The sequence below is a fragment of the Vanessa cardui genome, chromosome 13, assembly GCF_905220365.1.
Source record: "Vanessa cardui chromosome 13, ilVanCard2.1, whole genome shotgun sequence".
In the NCBI taxonomy this organism is placed as follows: Eukaryota; Metazoa; Arthropoda; class Insecta; order Lepidoptera; family Nymphalidae; genus Vanessa; species Vanessa cardui.
The window spans coordinates 7,094,496-7,118,005 of NC_061135.1; the positions used below are offsets into that span (position 1 = coordinate 7,094,496).

Here is a 23,510-nt window from a genome sequence, read left to right on the forward strand (position 1 = left end):
AAAAATCATAATTAAGCCTACGTAATATGTCATAATACTCGTTATTTTAAGTCATTCGACATAGACTCTACATAGGATTTTAGCATAGGTACTATCAATTTATATAGATATTTATTAATTAATCTAGTCATGACATGAAGATGTGCCATAGAAGTTGTTTATTATTACTAAGTAACTTATAAGTAAGTACGGGACATATTAGGATTGTTTTATTATAGAGCGCTAATATTATATAGTATTTAATGGCCAGTAGACCTTATCGTGAAAGCAAGAGTAACAATCTCGGCGTGCAATCGCCAGTTCAGTTCGATTGTCCGATAAACGCGCTCGTTTCAAAATATCGCGTTTTAAGTTACGTGTATAAAATAGTTTTTATCATTTAAATAATATTGTAACGGATTGATTTTATAAGTAAGTTATCATATCATATCATTATTATTTTTTAAATAGTATGTATTATTGGAATATATATTTTTATTTACTAATCTAGGCATAATTTTTGTTTCCGTAAAAAAATACCTGTGAAAACACTAGACTAATATTTATTTTACATATTTTTTTAATTAATTTTATTTTAGAATTAATGAGTTATATATTAGAAAGTCGTAATTTTATTCATATAAAATATTAAAACATTTCTTACAAAGGAGTATTATTTATTTGAGGGAAGAAGGACGTATTTTTTAGTATTGAGCTGGTCTTTCAAATTTATTTTAATTTCACGACTATAATAGGGTATAGGTATAAATTAAAATGAGTAAAATGTTTGTTTGATTATAGGGCTAAGTGCAATTGTGTAAATAGAGATACTACTTGTCAGTTTATCTGCCGTGAAACATCAATATTTCGTATTCATATTCCGGTTTTAAGGGTGCTTTCAGTAACATAAGTGACCACTAGTCACTTGGTCCATTTGGCTGTTTTCCTACTAAATAAAAATATAAACCTAGTGCACCATTATCACCCAGTCTAGTGAAGTTACTATTTACAATGTGGATTGATTACTACAACAGGGCTTATACGAAATGTTGTTTAAAAAAATATGCGTTATAAATAAAAGGAAGTGTAGTTTCTATGCAATACGAATTGCAATAGGTTGGTGTAATACTCTAGCTATACGTGTTTCGCATCGCGTAAAGACGTTAAATTAAAAATTGGTGTACCATCCAATGAATACCAATCAACAAACAACATCTTAAAGCAGTTTCAACTTTCTCTTTTATTTTACGTATTTTATAAACTTTTGTAACTGTTAATTTTTTTCATTGTTATTTAATTTCACTTTTAAAATATGATCGATTGCATTTTTTTTTATGTAGAATCCATATTCAAAAGTGCTTCTTCTGACTTTTTTTGTTTAATCCCATTTTTTTAACACAGAATTAAAGCTGTTCTCTTTGATAATTCTACATAGATATTTCCTAACAGTCAATTTTAATATTATTTTTCAAATATAAAAATAAATCATAACAACGTGGATATTAATTAACTAATAAATTATTATTTCATCAAAACAAATGTAATAATATACGTTTAATTAATCGTAATAATTCAATAGAGGTCATCACAATAATAGATTACATATCAATTATTCTTCTTCTAAATAAAAAATACGTGTATGTAAGTTTGTACATGCCTAGAGATATATTTGCCAGGACAGATATATGAAAAATATGCACTGGCTCACTTAATTTTCGAATTGGAAACATTTTTGTTTACAATGTTTGGTGATAGAATGTGTGCCGCCTGAGTAGTTCGTATCCAGGTTATATATGACTGTTTTTATTATGTGTTATGAAAGATTGCTTATATAAATTAGGTAATCGCACGAAAACTCGTTTAATTCAATTCTATTTAATACCGAGCAGACAATATTGTTATGACTAAAATAATTATATTATTATTATTCACATGAAAACAGTGAATAATAATAATACAATAATAAAACAAAGTGGAAATAGAAATTATCATTATATAGAAAATAACATAGTAATAACTATATTATTGTGTAGGTAAAAAAGTAGACTATTTCCGGCCAATGACAACTTGAAGATTCCAAAATGCCAGAATCAAAAGCAGATCAATGACAGTAAAAATAAAAAAAAATCTTAGTACCTACATTAAAGGTTTATTTCGTATTCGAAATTTAAATTAAGCGAAAGTTTAACAATAGCAATTTGTTGTAGCATATTCTTTTTTTTAAATTTAATAATATTTTGTTTATGAAAAAAAAATAATAATTATCTTTAATTTCTATTAATATGGATTATATTTTTTACTCACATAACTGAGCTAAGTTAAATGTTAACTTACACAAGTTCGCCTTGACTTAATGTAACGAAACAGTAAAGACATCGTCGTCCAGGAACTTACATTACTCAAATATATTACTAGAACATGTTTAGAATGCTACATAAACATTAATAAGTCACGATATTGCACTGAATCAATAAACTACGTTTGATATTAACAAAAAATAAATTACGTCTATGTAACTTATAAGTTATAAGACGTAAGTACCTTTATAAAATTGAATATTTAAAATAATAAATAAATTTTTAATTATGATTTATTCTATTTTTCTATAGGCAAATAATTTTGACAAATTAGTGATTGTTGGTAATCTTTATAAGTCACAATGTGTCGTTAAATTCAATTTCATAAGAGTATATCAGCGTCATACAAAGTTCATTATTTAAATGACTTCGGCCAAAGGTTAATGTTTTATCCTTGACCGTAAGTGGGAAATAAAGGTTTTTTTTATAAATAGTTTTAGCCTTTTAAAGATACAAAAAACGAAGCTATCGCGTCATTCGTTATTTTCTACACACGCAATCTAAATTGTCTGAAACGAAGGTTGAGGATTTTGTAATTTTTTTAATATATTTATGAGTAACGCTGAAATCTGTAGAAAGAGAAATAGCTTTATAATACCCTCTTACCGTCGTCTACCATTTTGGGAAAGGAAAGTTAGTGGTACGTCTTCGAGTGTAAGGTGTTACTTTTATGCTTGTTTGTTTAACAAGTTTTTATGACTGTATAAAACAACCCATAACATAGACATAGACAAAATAGAATAAAATTTAGTTGTTTAGGTGCTGAGGTTTATTTGTATTGTTTTCTAATTCATACATTTTTATTTCTAATCACACGCAAACATTTTTTTTTTCGATTACCAATTTTTATTTTTGGTCATGCCTTAAAGTACTATTTTCGATCGGGTTCGATTTTTCATCCTTGGGCTGGTTATAAAATATTTGCTCCCATTCAGTTGTGCATTTTTTGATTTGATTTTTAAAAACAATATTTAATGCAAAGTTCTATTTCAATTAGGCTATAAATATTCTGTTCAGATACAAACCCTGGTATTAGAATCTCTCGAGACAAGTAATATGTTTTACTGTACGTGATCAGTTGATATTGTTATTTCAAATGGTCGTCTCTTGATATTTTTAGATACAATGAATTAAATATTTTACGCATCTTCAAATAAACGACGACAAAAAAATTATCATTTATATCAATAAAAAGGTTTTTTTTTATGACTTGCAATATTGGATAAAATTTTCTATCTCTTTTGTATATATTTTTTTCCAGGATTTTAAGGGACCTTTGTAGGCAGCCTTTATGTCAGTCTCATAATTTAAACATATATCAAACTAATACCTACTAGTGCATTGTGTTTCATAAGAATTCAATTGGATCCAAATATTGTCTTATTTTAACTTATTAAACACTTTTCATGAAATCTCCCTAAAAGTTGTCTAAAGTAGATCGCTTTCCACCTTTTTTTTACATATTCTTCCAATTATCTTTGTAAGTTAATTCGAAATATTTATAATTATAATTGAAATAAAAAAAGTGTATTATATTTCATTTTTGGTAAAATTTTACAGCAATTTGCATTATAGCCATACATAAATAATGTCTATAGAATAAAAATAACAATTACTTATATGGTAAACATGTATATTTACAAGGTTTTTTTTTTTAATTCAAAGTTATCTTAGTTTTGCGAGCAAAAAATGAACAAATATATGTAACAAAAAAACTCAATGGCAATTGGCGAGGTAATAATTACTTAAAAATACCACAACTAATTTATAGTGTTTAAATTCAAGCTATAGTATTAGGAACGGATGCTATTAGTGTAATTTATTTTTAATATCTAATTCGATAATACAAATATTTTAATAACAAGCGCTTTGAAATCTAAATATAAACTCTAGTTAGGTATATAAACTATTCTGAGAGAACTAGCAAGAAACTCAGTAATCTTTGACACCAATTAGATAAATAAAAATGTCAATTAAATAAAAACAATTGAATATTTATATAATATCCTGCATGTGAAGACTAATTCTATGTTAACTTATTTAGTATCTTGTAAACGCAACAATCATAAAATTGTAAAGGCAACAACCGTAAAATATAAATATTTTTCTTTTAGAGGCATTTGTTGTGTCGGAGATAAAATATTATTTCTGAACTTAATAAATTGATCGATTCTGTACCTAATTATTATGAAACATGACCGTTATTGTTAAATATTTCTAACAAAAAAACTCTATGATTGCCTCTTCAAGATACTATATTATATGCATTAAACAAAGAAAAAGGTTCTATATAAATCGAGTCACTTAGGCGGTCTAGGGATAGATGTTGCATCAGTTCAAGATTTCTATACCTTGGAAATACTACTGAAGTAAAAGTAAAGATGGTTTTTACCAAATCCGATTCATTTGGTCATACACTTTTGCCAATGAAGGGATAAGTTGATGAACTATATCTACTTAAAGCTTAGAACAAAATAAATCTCTAGGCATAAAAATATACCAAGTAACAAAGAAAAAAGATTACTTGAGATATTAGTTCTTTAATTTAAAAAAATGTTTATAACTGTGTCGCAAGCCTCAATTGGCTCTTAATAAATGCCTTAACGTATTTTACGCCATTGGACTGCTTTCTATGATACATTTCATAACATATTGGACGCTGGACGCTGGTTAGACTTTATGGGTCGAACATTTCGTAATCAGTTTCTAAGCTACTGACCAGTTTTTTTAATAATCATTCGATTGCAGAGAACTTATGGTGTATCTTACGAGAACTCTAAATGTTAAAGTGAAAGAGATTTATATCAGTAGTCATTAATTGACCGTCCCCAAATTAATGACATTAAGGTGAATTTGACATTTTTTTAAATGTTATTAATGCCCAATGTCAAGGGGCGATATTTGATTTTTTGATTTTATATAACAGATAACTATGTATATCTGTATGTATAACATCTAAGATCCCAAGCTTGGTGTCACATTGTAAGGAATGGGTCCGGATTAAATGGACCAAGTGATTTCCCATAGATATTGGCGCGATAAGGATGTCAAGTTCGAGATGGCCCAGTGGTTAGAGCGCGTGCATCTTAACCGATGATTGCGGGTTCAAACCCAGGCAAGCACCGCTGATTCATGTGCTTAATTTGTCTTTATAATTCATCTCGTGCTCAGCGGTGAAGGAAAACATCGTGAGGAAACCTGCATGTGACAAATTTCATAGAAATTCTGCCACATGTGTATTCCACCAACCCGCATTGGAACAGCGTGGTGGAATATGTTCCAAATCTTCTTCTCAAAGGGAGAGGAGGCCTTTAGCCCAGCAGTGGGAATTTACAGGCTGTAGTTGTTGTTGTTGTTGTAAGGATGTCACCCATTCTTTACAATGGGCCACCAACCTTGGGATCTAAGATGTTATATTTTGGCTAGCTCAATCACACTTCACACCGGTATAATATCTGAAGTTATGAAACCGGACTAAGTAAAGACCTTTATGGAAAAAAAATACGCATATAATGTTTTCTATTTTTCAACATAAAAATTTCTGTGACTTATTCCCAAATTATATTCCTGGGCCCTATATATGTAGTTAGAAAACGTAAATCTCGTAAACTAAACGTAAAGTCCGGGCAAACATTAGACAATTCATTTCGCGACCCTCAATAATCGTGAGGCACCATCGTGGACACTTGTCATATTAATAAGTAAAATAACACGTTGTTGTTTCACGGTTGGACTAAGGCCTCCTTTACTTTTTGAGGCAGTTTACTTGGTGTAAACACCATGCTGACGGTAGCTTCTCTGATAAGCTCCATGAATTCACTGATGTTTGATTCAGGTTCGAACACAGACTGATTAAGAAAGTTAAAATATTCAACTATTCGGATATCACGGCTCTCGCACGTCATAATAGATGTGTATAAATTACACCGAGTTAGAACCACTCAATATTCTAACAGAATAAATATTTGACATCGTATTTGATCGTAATTGAGATAAAAATATCATCGATATCTTATCAACAAAAGTGTTCGACGGTTTGTTTGTTCATAGTTCATAGTTATAGATAGTCATAATGTACACAATGAGTAAATATTATGGTTTAGTTTGTTAACAATAGATTGACGCAGATAATCAGGGTTTTCCTAGAATGTAAATGAATGTACATTGTACATAAACGATGATATATATAATCGTCCTATCTAACCGATCAAAAAAGAAGGTCGTCAATTCGGTTGCATTAATTAAAGTATTTGGTACTTCAAATTCCGTCAATTATAAACCGATTGGGAAAATTCTTATTTATACCGGAGACTTTCCATCCCTATTTGGCCCTAAATTTGTCAGTCTTAACTAAAAAAAGTTGGTTATGTTTTTGTTAAAAAATTATAATATTTAAAAGATTTTATAAATACTTTAATGAAATATTTATTCCATTAATTCTCACAGATATGCCTGACCAAGAAGTGGAATGGAACACAGCGCTCGTCCCCATCAAGGAATGGCTCAGCAAGCAACCCCACTTGCCACATGATATTGGTAAGTTTGTATTTATTATAAAACTAGTTTTTGTCCGCGGATTCGTGTTACAGCTGTTAGGTATTTTATATGCGCTTGTATGGATTTTTTATTGGCTAAGAAGTTACGACGAGGTATAATAAATACTTTTGAAACCCCTGAAGCTAATATTCATTTGTTGGTCTCAGGGAATCCTAAAAGTATTTAAACAAACCTCTAAATTTAATAGTTTTGATATGATGTATCGAGTAACGCTTGTAAATATATTAGCTATAAAAATAATACCTTATACTTTCAGCTTTTGAAGAAAGAAACAAAATTATTCTTCATATTGATTTTTTACGTTTATGTTTTAATATCAGTATGATTCTACGACGATATTTATGATATCAATATATAATCATGTGAAAGTTTAATGACAATTTAAATGCAATCAGAAGCAGTTTGAATTTACTTTATGATAATACTGTTTTTTTGTTTAATTTATTTTATTTACCTAACGAAGAATATAAACTAAGAATATTTTGTATCGATATAGATTCAAAATATAATATTAAATTTTATGAGTACCTTTAAATAAAAGGTACCTATTAATATAATTATATACAAAATTTGTATTAAATGACCGTGAAATTATAGTATTTATAAGCCGGAACCGATTATATTTACTATCAGTATTTATGCATCAATGCCTTTGATATACAATACGTATAATTCAAATGATTTACGTAATCATAATAGTCTTCGTATGAAAATGTACTTTGGTCATTATTTTAGGAAGGAACAGTTACATAAGAGTAGAACATACGTAATTTTAAGGATCATTAATTGTAAGAAGTAGGGCTTTGTATGGGCCTTTCTGGATTAGTTCTATCATATAATGAGATTCAGATTCTTTCGCTAAGAGCAAAAATTTAGCATTGTGCTGTATCGGAAGTGTGAGTGAGCCAGCGAAACTAGACACAAGGGACATAACATCTTAGTTCATAGGAATAGTGGAACATTGATGATGAAAGCAATGGTTTTAGTTACAGCGCCAATATTTATGGTAAGTGGTGGCTAGTAATTTTAGATGGACCAATTTCACTATACCATAAAAAACCGAACATGTTGCTATAGTTTGATTTGCTGGATACCTACGAGTCAACCATCATCTAAGATACAGTGGTTCCCTTGGGATGTTTTCCTTCAACAGCAATTTATTTCCTATAAATTATGAAACCACGTAAAAAGTCATCATCCAATGCATTTATTTGAGCCGTTTTCTTCGGTATTCAATCAATTGGACTATTTTGGATGACTGGCCTAGAAGACAAACAATGAATTTTTTGTATGATATTTTTAATTAAAATAATCGATATTGAGAATCGATAAATCCGAAATATATTGAATTATTGGGTTTAATATTTTAAAAAAAACTTCCTGCTTTTTTATTTGTATATCAATGCCAACCTTTTAAATTTTAATACATTAAAACAATGACTAAATATAGCTTTTGAAAGCAATGGTTACCTTTTGGTTTTATTTTATGATTGTCATTACAACTTTCGAAAATTCGCCATATTTAATAGTTCGGTCAAAGAGGCCCTCTTGAGGAGGTCAAGCCTTGATTCTCAAAAGGCTAAGGCGAGGAGATCCAATTATAGTAAATTTAAGGATATTGATCGGTTTTATTTTAGGGTCTTTTTTATTTATAAATAAAATTTAAATTAAAAATAAAATTGCTTTCGAAAACGACAAGATTAAAATAATTTCTTATCATATAGAATATTCGTTTAAAATTTGCATGATAATAATACGTAATAAAACCTGTTTTGTAAATGTATGAATATTTTCTGTACTGTGCTAAAACCATAAATCCATGTCACATTCTATTTTTTGTTAATGCTCAACGAAGCTTTGTAGGTTATGAAACGAGACCTTAGTAACGGTTACTTTGGATTGCCTTTCAACTGAAGAAGATTTGAGGTCATCATCTGTCTGTCCCGCTGTGTAATAAAAAGTATAATTTTGAACATAATTGATAAATGTTTTAAATTTGATAAAATTATTGACTAAAATTAAGTATTATTAACTACAAGGAATTATGTATATACATATATGTATACTCGTTTGGCTTTAAAACAAGACAATTAATCAACTATTTTTTTTCGGTCAATTTTTTGTTTAACAATAACTCGATTGAATTAAGATTTAAGAATCAATATAGCCTCCGATGAGGACTTCGGTTTTGTTCGCTCAATGTTTTGTTTATACCTCTACTTATTTTATTATGTAGACTTAATTTTGATTTTCAAAAAACTTGCTTTTTAAGAATATAGTCTTCGATTTGAATTTCGATTATCATTGGCGATGACTGAAGAATTATTTATATTGCAGCCGTAATATTATAATTTAAAACATCCGAGGTTATTTACAATTGATAATAAACATCATAATGAAACTACTTATTATTAATTCAATTTATTCTAAATCCGTGATTTCAGTCATGTGCCTGAATTTCATAATATAACGTTTTACTCCATATTTTTTTTTTAATGTGTTCGTGTTGGTTGCCTGTGTACATATTATATACATATAAAACCTTTTCATTTAAAGTAATATTATTTTATCAATACATTCCATTTAAATTCCTCAGTATATGAAGAAATACTCTTAATAGTAAATACATTTATTTGAGACATTAAACGAGTATCGGAGATGTTTACGTGGTCAATTGATAGATGAGCTTTACGAAAATTCCCTCGTATCGCATGTGTATACGAAAGGATCCGTTTTTTCGCAAAAACGATAAATTTGTCAATGACGCGTCATGCAAAATAGTTCCTGCAAAAAGTAATTTCCTAACTTTCGAATTCTTTAAAGGCTCGGTACAAGTAAAACTCTTCCTGTCATGGGTGTACAATACAATATTCAGGTAACTATCGTCATAGAAAATTTTGTTCTCATTAAATGCTCTGAAAAATTATAGTCGTGATGATGGTGCGAGCTCATTTGACTGGTTTCCATTTCTTAAGAACGAGGACAGGCTTTTTTGTAAGGTTCGTAGAAATATTGGCCTCGGTTGATTGAGAAGTAATGGCAACAGAACTACTTCAAGAGCGGAAACCGCAGTATAATACTATTAAGTATAGTAATTAAATCTGATAGAGTTACCATAAATAATGTTGATCTTGTTTGCATTTGGTTCCAGGCCATTCAATTACGTCATAATAATTTTAAGATTATTTTTGCTTATTAGTATGTTAGATTTAAATGTTAAGAGACTTAAAATTCAATAGTACAACACACACGAGAAAAGAAAGCGGAGAAGTTACGAAGTACAGCTTGGACATTCACGCTCATAAATAATTATGACACACTTAACTGAGACGGACGTTTGCGACATCTTAACTTACAAATGTAATTCTTAGCATACTTGTAAAACAGACTTGAAATGATGCTGCAATGTAGTAGACCTAAAAGGCTTGTAATAAACAAGAAATCCTTATAAACGTTATATAAAATTGGAATATGACTGTCGGAAACAAGTAACTACCGAGTTTTCCGACGATTCTTATTGATAGGATCTAAATTAGCTTTAAATTTAAGTTAATCCTGTAACATGATAATTATGTACAACATGTATCAAAAGTGCTTGGAGGAATTTGAATAAAGTACATTTTAATTTAATTTGATAAGTATGTTTAATTAAATAAAAAATCTGTATATGTATTTACCCATAATTTAAAAAATATATTAATTTTTTTGTTAAGTACCTAATATAAATTTTTGATTTATCTTCTATATGAAAATTAAAATAAGTTCAGTGATAACACAATCTGTATATTTTACAGTTGAGTAAAAGAAGTAAAGTAGATAACCCATAGCAAGGCCTTTAATTGAATGTACTGTAACATGCATTCATAAACAAGCAAAATATTTATGTTCATGATTTATTGTCATTTTGATATTTAATTAATTATTAAATACTTAAATTTCATGTACAAATTTCTAGTTAAATTAAGTTATAGGTGTTCGGCCTATTCTTATTTTTTCTTATCAAAGGAAGAGGGGATGGAAACTAGTGAAAATAGGCTTTACGTTATAAAGTTGAACATATTGATATGAAAATTTGTATCATGTCATTTTTAGTCCCGGGATAGGTTACATTTTTAATTGGGGGAATTTAAAAAGAGGGGTAAAATGGACGATGAATACGTGTGTAAATTATTAATTTTATTATTATTAATTTCGCGCTGGTAAAACCGCAGGCTAATCTAGTTATAAAGTATACTACTGTGTCAACTTTTGTTTAAATAATAATTTTTGATAACATCAGAATATCTGTTTTTGTTGCAACATTGTCACTATAATCTTTTTAATTAGGTTTTTATTTTTGTTACTTTATATTCACAGATAAGATTATAATATGGATTATTATTAATTAATTTATAGCATTTAAAATTACATTGTTTAAACAACTTTAAATAAATTATCTTTATTTATTCATTACAAAGTTTCGGTATTATTAGCCACAAAACATAAACGATTTATAGAATCTATTTATAATATTTATTATGTCTTGTACTATGATTTGTGATGTCAAATATAGTTTTGTTAGAAGCATTTATTGTCTGGAGAACTTCTAAATGGAAATATTACTTGGTGTCAGTGGTACGGCTTTATGTAAGCATGTCTGGATATGTAGTCCTACTCATATTCTTTCGCTGAACACCAGTATCTACCCACCTAGTGACCTTGCATCCTAGGCACACTACTTAAAAATTAAAAGGTTGGGGAAAATGTCTTTTCGCATATAGTATGTATGAACTTGTAATAAAATCTCTTTGGCTATACCATTTGTATCTGGCTGGTTTTGGTATCATTAAAAAGTTTTGATTTTAAAGAAGGCACTTCCAAATTCAAATTAGGAATTTGTGTGATTTTCATTTGTTTTTGTTGTTGTTAAAATGAGTGAATCTAAAGAAGAAATTCGATACATTTTAAAATTTTACTATAAAAAATGTAAAAATGCAACTCAAGACGCGAAAAAAATTTGTGATGTTTATGGACCTAATGCAGTATCTGTGAGAGTAGCGCAAGTTTGGTTTAAGCGTTTTCAAGCCGGAAATTTTGATATCAAAGATGCATCTCGCTCTGGTCGCCCTGTTACGGACAAAATTGATGCCATTTTTGATAAAGTGGAGCAAGATCGGCATATTAGTAGTTACGATGTAGCTGAAGAACTGGCAATTGACTACAAAACGGTTTTGACTCATTTGAATAAAGCTGGGTACACAAAAAAGCTCGATATATGGGTGCCTCATGAACTCACTGAAAGAAACCTAATGAACCGTGTACTCATTTGTGATTCTTTATTACGACGTAATGAAACCGAACCATTTTTGAAGAAGCTGATAACTGGTGATGAAAAGTGGATCACATACGACAAGAACGTGCGAAAAAGATCGTGGTCAAAGGCCGGTCAAGCTTCACAGACTGTGGCAAAACGCGGATTAACTCGCAACAAGGTAATGCTGTGTGTATGGTGGGATTGGAAGGGTATCATTCATTATGAGCTGTTACCGCCCGGCAGGACCATCGATTCAGAACTGTATTGCGAACAATTGATGAGATTGAAGCAAGTAATTGAGAGAAAGCTCCCAGAATTGATCAACAGAAGGGGTGTGGTTTTTCACCATGACAACGCTAGACCTCACACATCTTTAGCCACTCAACAAAAATTACGAGAGTTTGGCTGGGAGGTATTAATGCATCCGCCGTATAGTCCTGACCTTGCACCTTCAGATTTTCATCTGTTTCGGTCTCTGCAGAATTCCTTAGGCAGTCTCAGGTTAACATCACGAGAGGACTGCCAAAACCACTTGTCGCAGTTTTTCGATCAGAAGCCCCAAATTTTTTACAGCAATGGGATCATGTCACTACCAACAAGATGGCAAAAAGTTATGGAACAAAATGGCGCCTACATACTTTAGACAAATGTAAATAAACTATAAAAAAAACTTTTTGAATTTTCATATAAAATACGAAGAAACTTTTTCCCCAACCTATTACATTGACGATGTTATATTGTAATATTTTTATAGCGCCAATATCTATCGGCGATGGTGAACCATTTGACTCTTTTGCCTATCATAGTTATTAAAAAAAAAAAATTGTCCGTGATTGAAGCTAAACTCTGAAGTCTAGACCAACAAAACAGTCAAACAAATAAAATATATCGTGTAATGGAATAACAAAGTAAACCTCTGACACTAATTATTTGATATTTAGTAAAAAGTTGCATTTTTTTTATCTCAGCACTTCAGCGATACTTTTGTGCCCATTCTATTAATATATCAATTATTATCGGTTAGCATACAAACTAAGCAGTTATCAAGTCTCTTTAATTCTTAGGTTAAATGCATAAATGGTTTCAATTGTAAATATTTATATATGTAATTGAATATCCTGTAATTCTAATTTACTATTTCTATAATTATTTATATCTACACATATCTGTTAAAATAAATTACATTAAAAATTAATTAATTTAAAAAATACTAAGGGTTTCTACTTTGTAACTCCATTCCTATACTATATTTGGCTCTGCTTAAATTATCTTTAAAGCCTTGTTATGTCCAAGACAATTTAAGATCATTTGCATGTTAAAAAACCATCGTCAGTGTTATGTAAGACATATTAACATACAAGGCGCGAGAACTCACTATGGCCAGTGTCACAGAATTTCACTTGGCGGTAGGGTTTTGTGTAAGCTCGTTTGGGTCAAGTGATCGCATCATCATTTGCCCAAAGAGCAATACTCATATGACTGTGTTCTGTTTTGTGGGAGCTGGTGTATATATAGGCAGGAACATAACATCTTAGTTTAACATTTAAGGTTGGTCATCGGTTTTGTAGAGAATGGTACCTAATATTACTTCAGCATCCATTTACTATTAGGTAATCTTTTTACTAAACCGCTTTCCAATTCTATACTAAAGCCTATTGTTTTAAATAAACAAATTAATATGGATCTAAAAGACAACTGTACACTTTCAATGACTTGTAAAAAAGTGATTAATTACCTTACTCAACATCCTCGTTACGAATTACATTTTCCTATTGCATTTTCCGGACATCATAGTATTGCGATGATAACATTATCAAAGCAATTTTGCAATGCTCATTATTTTTTTAAATCAGTACCTATTTATAGTTGTATTAGACGAGTAACTAATTAAGCTTGTATTGTGTTCAACAATATAACAATTTTCACAATAACTAGCGAAGGAAATTATTAATTACTATGACAGCTTAAGGAAGATTTAATCTCAGGATATAATAGTACTATTTTTAATCTTTACATATAATAAAATTGGAGTGTCTCTTTGTAATATTAAAATAGCCCTTTTTTACTCAATGGATATGTATGTAGTATACACGGTACATACATAACATTTTTTACAATTTTTAGTCGGTCTGTCAATCTGTCTGTTTGTTCCGGCTAATCTCTGAAACGGCTTAACCGATTTTGACGAGACTTTCACTGGCGGATAACTGATATAATAAAGAGTAACTAAGGCTACATTTTTTTTTGTTAAATTCAAGCGCGTACAAGGTCGCAGGCACAGATAGTTTAATATAATATTATCCATTGAAAATAAATATTCGCGTCACGAACTGCATTTATCTTGTAAGGACGTAATAAATTAATAGACCGTTGCTTTAAATAAAGGATAGTAATGTAATATATTATAACGTAAGGCAACACCTCAATATATGTACTGGTAAATAATCTATACCGACAGAGTATCAATCTTATACTTAAACTACATTTATATCTATGTATATATATATAATCGAGGAAAAACAAATTTAGATTCTTCGAATGACGCAAATGTGTTTCGAATTTAAAAAAAAAACATATTATTGATCAGTCACTAAGATACATACAGGTTTCACAGTAGAAACGATGGATATTTACATTATGTACATATGTTAAAACATAATTTTTGCAGTGCCAATTTTTTATCTTTAACTCAGGATAGTGAATGATTAATAACTTGATAACCAAATAGGATAGTATCTATGAATAAATTAAAGAATTATTATTAAATAGAAATGTTTTAATTGAAAGCTTACTTTTTGAGTTATTTTGTTTTTAATTTACGTTTTCATCTTTACAGAGGATGTACTTCTCCGGCGATTCTACACCAGCTGCGGCCAGAGCATGGAGCGTGTTAAACGTACCATTGATCTTTTCTTCACCATGCGGTCCACAGCACCAGAACTATTCCTCCAACGAGACCCTTGGTCACCGGAGATCAGAAGAGTGTTTGAAATTACGTATGTATAACAACAACAACAACAGCCTGTAAATTCCCACTGCTGGGCTAAAGGCCCTCCTCTCCCTTTGAGGAGAAGGTTTGGAACATATTCCACCACGCTGTTCCAATGCGGGTTGGTGGAATGCACATGTGGCAGAATTTCTATGAAATTTGTCACATGCAGGTTTCCTCACGATGTTTTCCTTCACCGCTGAGCACGAGATGAATTATAAAGACAAATTAAGCACATGAAACAGCGGTGCTTGCCTGGGTTTGAACCCGCAGTCATCGGTTAAGATGCATGCGTTCCAACCACTGGGCCATCTAGACTCATGTACTCGACGTATGTATCCACAACGTTTATAATTTTCTCTAGATTTGTATACTAAACAGTGTTATTAATTTTACAGAGGTAAAGAAATTTCTTAAAAAAAGATTCTTTTTTTTTAGTTTTAGTCAATTGCTGGAAAAACAAGCATTAAATGCTTTGTGTATGTGACATAGGCATTTTGAATTTTATTAGGACTGGGTTAAGCTTGAAAGCAGGACTGTCCCACAATACACATGTATAGCAATAAGAGTTTCTTTTCTTAACGCATATGTAATTTTTAAATTAAAATTAATGTATTTAGCGTTGTTAATATTAGACATGAAGAATAGAAAGGAGAATGTTCGTGTAAAGGCAATGAAATTTTATTTTCTGTTCCTTTCGAAACTTTCTCTTATTTTCAAACACACAACAACAGATCTGACGTCAAAACAAAATACATTTGCTTATTATTAAAAAAATAGGTATATATAACTTTTTTATATAATAGCGGTTTTTTTAAATTAATATAAAACATACATAATACGCTTTATACTTTTTTAAAGATATTTTAAAGGTAAACTTTTTGAATGAAAACAATTTAAAATCGAACATGTCTTCGCAAAATTGTTTCAACTATGTATAATGTATTAAAAAACGCACATTCACATTCAACATACTCTGTTTCTGAAGAAGTTTTTCTTCGAAAAACTTGTGATTTGTATGCGCTGTATTCTAATGTTTATATCAGACTAATTGTCGCTCGCGTTTGAGAGGGTTGGTAGTCATGTATCTTTCCTTGTAGTTCAAGCCTATGTACGTCCGTCAATTTTCGAGCGAGCTGAGATGGCCCAGTGGTTAGAACGCGTGTATCTTAACTGATGATTGCGGGTTCAAATCCAGGCGAGCACCACTATATATATGTGCTTAATTTGTGTTTATAATTCATCTCGTGAAGTGCGGTGAAGGAAAACATCGTGAGGAAACCTGCATGTGCACCCACCAACCCGCATCGGAACAGCGTGGTGGAATATGTTCCAAGCCCTCTCCTTAATGGAAGAGGAGGCCTTATCCCAGCAGTGGGAAATTATCAGGCTGTTACTTTACTTAACTTTTTTACTTTAGCAATTTTGATCAACTTTGGTTCATTAGTTTGGTAGCGAAAGAGCGACGGACAGACAGACAGACACATTACTTTCACATTTATAATATTAGTATGGATAAGACTTTTTTTTTTAAGTTATTGTCATAACAACATGCTAAGAAATAATAATATTCAAAGATAAAAAATTTATAGAAAGATTCCTATCTAACCTTCACGATCCTTTACGTGTTCACCAAGTATACTATGTTGCAAGCTTATCAAATTAATGATTATATACATATATATATGTGATGATAACAAAGGATACTAAGCCGCTTATTATTTATCAATGTACGATGTATCTATGGCGTTTATCGATGTATTCATCGTTTAGGATACATATATACTGTATGTTCTTGCCCTACGTCCACAATCCACAAGACAACATATAGATACTATATAATAATTAAAAAATACTATATACCTCAAAGAAATATTCAATTCGATCTTATTTTAAGTGTTTCATGTATAGTAAAAATTTCTGTATTAGATTAGATGGCACTCTACAATTTTATTTAGTAAAAGTAAACTTATTAATTATGTGATATCGTACCCGTTTTAAACTTTTTGTTACAATGTATTACTCATTGATAATATTTTTATCTAATAGATATAAATATCGCGCTATTAATACATTTCTATGCATTTAAGACATCAATCAAATTAAATGTACTTTGAAAATTACAATTAATCAGCACAACGCTTAAAACAGCGATATATAATTTCGATTAAATTGAATATAATCCAAATTTAAAATGACGTTCTAGAAGGTTACTAAAATTTTATTCAGTTTATTATATAGGTTGTTTATAAGCTGGCAACCCTTTAGGCTAGTTAGTTTTCTCACGTTTGAATAGTTGACTTATTCATTAAAAAATATCAACTAAAACTATGTAACTCTTTACGACGATTTTGTTTACCGTTATTTCCTTGTTCATATGATACGATTCCTTAATTTATAACTGGTAAATCCATATATTAATGAGGGGAATTGTAGGGCGTCAGCTAACTCGGTGACTGCCAACGACCTCGTGCCTAAGGGGCCTCGCGAATATGTTTTACAATATATTTAAAGTCAAGTTTTTTGTAATTACTTTCGTGTCTTGTGGCAACACTAAAATATCTTTAAAACAGCTACACTTCGATTCTATCTAGTGTATCCACTGTATTTGAAAAATGAGATTCCGTTCGTGATAATCGAGATATCCCTTAATCCGCAATAATTTCTGATTTATATGAAACTCGAAGACATACATTTATTTACATAGTAAAACAAATTTTCTACTAATTCATGTTTAATTCACCTCATTCAAAGTAACTTTAGCTCCTTGAATGGGTAATGAAGGGGTCCTCGCAAAGCTGACATCACCGATCTCCACGTATGGTGTAACGCCGCCACTAATTGTGACACTTGTTAATTTCCCACTTGTACTTAGGGCTTTTTTCTTCAAAACTATAATGTTCGATGCTCATTCCACTGATATTAACGCTAGTTTGTAGATATTTGTAGATTTCGTCCAACACATTGAGCCATGAAAAAGAGATTAATAATAAAGAATTTAATAGCATTATATTTAGTGGCTTTACTTCACTGAACTAATCAAGAAACTATTATAGCCCATCTAAGTAAACCCAATGTTGTTGCATTTCGGTTTTATGAGTCAATCAGCATCAGGCATAAAGAACATAACACCTTAGTGCTCGAAATTAGTGGCGTATTGACAAAGTGAGATATGATTCATATTTCGTTCAGTGCCAGTAACTATATACTAATGCTTACCATTTGGTATTCTACCTATTATACTAGTAGAAATAATAAAAATAGATATCTGGAAAACGGTTAACGGTTCATCGTGCAATGGAATAATTACGTAAATTAAACCGATGTACGCAATACGGTTTTATGGTATAAAATAATAATAACAAAAACGATTAATCGTTCTATATTTATTACTATCCATCAGAGTACCAAGACGTAATCTATCGAACGAGATAGATTAAAAATAAATTACATTTAATTGATAAATAAAATCAAATTCAGTTCAAAGTCAATGGACTTAAATATTTATTATAGATTTTATTATCTGTTACAGAGACATGCTGCCTTTACCGAATAAAACAAAAGAGAACTACAAAGTGTTCATTTACCGATTGAACAATCCCGACTACGATCTCTTCAATTTCATAGATGCAGTAAAGACATTCTTCATGCTTGCTGACACTCGTCTCACCGAAGAGGACGACATACCATCAGGGGAGATACCTATATTTGACTCGGCGAACATCACTCTCAAATTTATTGGGAAAATTAATTTGTCGGTTTTGCGCAAATATATGATGTACACACAGGTGATTAGCTCTTCTTTCAATTTGTATACATGTAAAAAGTGTTTTATTTTAAAGCATTTAATTGTTTTCTACGTGAAGATGATTTGATTAGACTATTTAAAGTGTTGAAAATTATGTTTTTTAAGCTGATTGCATTGCTTCGTCATTTTGTTGCGAGATACAACTACGTAGACATATTAAAAACTTTCTCTATGAAAAAGTTTAAAAATATGCCAACTCTCATAATGATCGGTCAAATGTTATCGAAGCTTTATTAATCTCAGATATATATCTCAACATCTTCACGAATATATATACATATATTATATATGCACTGCTTGATTAATTGCTGGAATATTTCTGGATATTAGGTACATATATGCACGTATACCTACGTTAAGTCTGTCATTGCATAAATGGTGTCATATTTTATTTTTGCATCTTGTTCCGTTTATATAAAAATAAAAATATGATAATTCGCACCACCGTGTTAATTAAAATATTTTTTCGCCAATCAATTTTATTAAGAGCATAAACATATCAATACAGGTTTTTATACATCATATAGATTTGGCATATGAGGTGACGTCAATAAAAAGCTACCATTTTTTGGCTATCTCCTGATTAGAAGGCTAATAACGGATAATACAGTTGTGAAGAAAATGATACTTACAGGATTTATATCAATGTTTTTTTCTACAAAAATTCCTTAAAAATTAAAGACAGATTATTTTAAAAATATTCGCGTCTTCTTTGTTCTCGCGGTTACGAAACCAAGAAGTTTCTTTTAAAAGTATAACAACAAACCTTATATCAAAGTAGCTGAAATATGTATAAAATATGAAACTCATAAATGGTTTACTGTTGCATAATGCATTTGGTAGTTAAAATTATCGCAAATAGTCACCCCATATCTTCCTAAAGGGAATAGCAATTTTCTACGAGTCGATTACCACTATTCTATTGTTATGTTGCATTTTGCAATGGTCCACTAGACAGTTAGATTCACCGTTAGCAAAACGTCTCGTTTCTCGTATAAAGAAGTAGGATATAATGTCATATAGGTAGGCTTAAGATAACCGTGCATTGAAATAAAAGCTAAGACTAATAATATATATTTTTTTAATTTTCAGGAAGCAATTCCGATCAGGTTAAAACAAGTACATGTGATCAACACGCCGGCTTACATCGGCAAATTATTTGCTATCTGCAAACCCTTTTTGAAGGCTGAGGTTGCTAAGTTGGTGAGTACATATTAACAAACACAATTCCAACCACTCGAATAAAGTTAAACGACGTAAGTCTATTCTTATAAAGTAAAATAAAGTAAAGTAAGAGCCCGTAAATTTCCCACTGCTGGGATAAGGCCTCCTCTTCCGTTAAGGAGAGGGTTTGGAACATATTCCACCACGCTGTTCCAATGCGGGTTGGTGGAATGCACAAGTGGCACGATGTTTTCCTTCACCGCCAAGCACGAGATGAATTATAAACACAAATTAAGCACATATATATATAGTGGTGCTTGCCTGGGCTTGAACTCGCGATCATCGGTTAAGATGAACGCGTTCTAACCACTGGACCATCTCAGTTCTTAATAATTCTTATAAATCAAAATAACTATAATAAATCTATTGTTACAGATAAAGTTCCATGAACCAAATTCAGATACTCTGTATCAAGACGTGCCTCAAGACTTATTGCCTACTGAATATGGTGGTAAAGCGGGCTCCATAGACCAGATTAAACGATACTGGATTAAGCGGGTGGAAGCCAAAAGGTAAAAAATTATCAATAGACAAAACTTGTATTTTTATTTGGGTACTTTATTTACAAATACGGCCGTTTCGTTCTAAATACGTTTAGTATAAAACGTTTTATAGGGATAATTGATATAAAGATTGATTCTAATATTTAATTTGTATTAAGTTTGAGTTATTTTTGGGAAATAACAATGGTGTAATTATAATTTGAATTTATACGTACAAACAATTAAATATTTATAGAATGAACAAATTTATAATTCAGTATAGCAAACTAGAAGAAAAGAACATTTTGAAAACCACTGATATATTTAATTATTAATTCAATAATTTACTAAATATATAATATAATAACTTATATAAAAATAATTATTTATAATAACTTAAAATATAGAATACAGTAATCAATTTTGAATATTGTGGTCAGAAATCAGAACGATTACTTTTTAAATACAGTGATATAACTTAAAATCGAAAATTCAAATGTCTTAAAAGCGATAAAAGCGTATGAGGAAATAAAAACGATTACTAAGTCTTCCGAGTTCAATCGAATTCAGTTTCTGTTTGATTTAAATGAAATTTAATTGAGCGCATCACATTAGCGCGAAATATTACTCGCAAACAGCAATTGTGAAAGTAAAGTAAAAACAATAGTGACGTAATTTCTGCAAGTAATGTCAGAATAATCCTTACTTTCTCAAGTTTATAGTGCATTTTTTTCATTCATGTTATGTTACTCTTGGTTGCCAGAATGCAGAAAATACTGTTTGTGATTGAAAGAAGTTATGAGACTAAATAATAATAATAAATAAAAAAAAAATTGTATTATTTTTTCATACTTTTTATTAGTAAAGAATTTATCAAACATGGGACGTTTGGTTTTTATCTATACTTATATTATATAGAGGTATCGTTTGTCTGTTTATTATATACTGTAAATTATTTTTTATTTTTGGTAATAAGCTAGATTTGTCCTGATTATTATAGGGTATTAATTATATATATGTGATATCACTTCCTTTATTTATAAATTGTACCTTTATAAACCTACATAAGGTTGCAAGATTATATAAATGTTATCATTACAATAAAAGTAGTAATAGTTATAAAATACTTTATTATTCAATGTTTTTTACGAATTAACAAAAAGTCACATGTATAAAATTGGCCGAAATCTGTCTGAAATCAAACTGGAGTTAGGAACTAGTAATTCTCCGTTGGTTTATTGTCGATCGATCTTAAGCCGTTATGCTTATGAGTAACGCCACAAGATCCTTATCCCTTGTTCAGGATCGATCTACTCCATCCATTACATCATATGCATTTGAGCTATTGAGAAATATTATTTAACTTACATTTTATTTATAATACATAGGCAAAGGCTTCCTCCCATTGAGGCGAAGGTTATATTCATATTCCACCACGCTGCTCCAATGCGACTTGGTGGATTAACATATGGCAGAATTTCGTTGAAATTAGACACATGCAGGTTTTCTCACAGTGTTCGTTTTACCACCGAGCATGAGATGAATTATAAACACGAATTAAGACAGGAAAGTTCAGTGGTGCTTGCCTGGATTGGAACCCGCAATTATCTGTTAAGATGTACTCGTTCTAACCACTGGGCAATCTCGGCTCTTTTGTCATTTCAATTATTTTTACCGTATTTGTTTCAGGGATTGGTTCCTAGCCAATGATAAGAACTGGGCGTTGGATGAAGGATTACGTCCTCATGACAGCCAGAATGAGAACCAAGTCAAAGATCTTCCAGGCTCCTTCAGGTCTCTTGCTTTCGATTAAATGTCGGATATATATGTCATTTGATTATAATTTAAAAGAAAAAAACAAGAAATACAGTCCAAGAATCGGGATCCACAGAAATCCAATTGTAGTTTTGTTTTTACTTACTAAAATACCTTTCTTCAATATTATAATTATGTAGAATTAAGAATATAGATTATATAATTTAATTATATATTGATTTATATACAAATTAATTTGGACGTTTCGAAGATGATCTTTGTCATCTTAATCATTATTTATTAATAGGCTTAAAAAGGAACATGATATAAAATTTATAATCTTTATTAAAGTGTGTTTAATGTTTTATGTATATTTTTATTTTACAATAAACTGTTAAATAATTAATAACTAAAAAACTCTTCCTCTTATACTAATTATTGTATAGACTACCCCCTGAGATCCTTTTTTTTTTATAATAAAACCTATAAACAACTCAAAATAATAGAACCATATATAATTTTATTCCGTGATTATACCATGACGTTTGAGTAAAACATAAACATTTAAACAAATATTTTTTTTTTGCTTTTAGGTATTTGTGCAAAAATGGCACAGATTATTTCGCCAATGTGCTACAAATAATTATTACAACAGATAAAAAAACAATAATATGATGCATTTAAAAAAGGGACTTTTATGATAATTAAAAAACGTTTAATTATATGTGATATTATTTTTAATTGAACATATTAACAAAACTTTAATCTTAATAAACGTATATCAAAGCGTTCAGTTGTTATTGAACGTATTAATTTTATTATGTCTTAGGTTATATTTTGGTTTGTTAGTGAGTGACGGTCACGACATTACAAAAAACTTGTTTGCTTTAAAGTATCAAAACGTGTCCGCCTCATGGGAATAAACAGTTACTTTACGAAGGTCATATACCTTGATACGATGTAGACATGAGGAACTTTTTCTCCTATAAGAATGTATCGCAATGTAGCACCCGATGTTATATTATGTACTCGTATGTACTCTTATAATACATATTTATATAGGCAA

The 23,510-nt window shown here is 30.2% G+C and overlaps 1 protein-coding gene across 1 annotated transcript; it reads left to right on the top strand.

Annotated features, from left to right (window-relative positions):
• The first annotated feature begins 267 nt into the window (after window positions 1-267).
• Window positions 268-22,809, top strand: LOC124534707 (clavesin-1-like). The gene is made up of 7 exons (XM_047110694.1): window positions 268-411; window positions 6,783-6,872; window positions 15,023-15,182; window positions 18,708-18,963; window positions 20,076-20,186; window positions 20,583-20,719; window positions 22,379-22,809. Exons 2-7 carry the CDS (start codon window positions 6,785-6,787, stop codon window positions 22,500-22,502), a joined length of 876 nt encoding a protein of 291 aa, XP_046966650.1. The 5' UTR covers window positions 268-411; window positions 6,783-6,784; the 3' UTR covers window positions 22,503-22,809.
• The last annotated feature ends 701 nt before the right edge of the window (window positions 22,810-23,510 follow it).

Coding starts and splice junctions, on each gene's coding strand:
- LOC124534707 (XM_047110694.1), top strand. CDS start 6,785: ATGCCTGACCAAGAAGTGGAATGGAACACAGCGCTCGTCCCCATCAAG. Junction 6,873..15,022: donor CCACTTGCCACATGATATTG/GTAAGTTTGTAT, acceptor TCATCTTTACAG/AGGATGTACTTCTCCGGCGA. Junction 15,183..18,707: donor AGAAGAGTGTTTGAAATTAC/GTATGTATAACA, acceptor TATCTGTTACAG/AGACATGCTGCCTTTACCGA.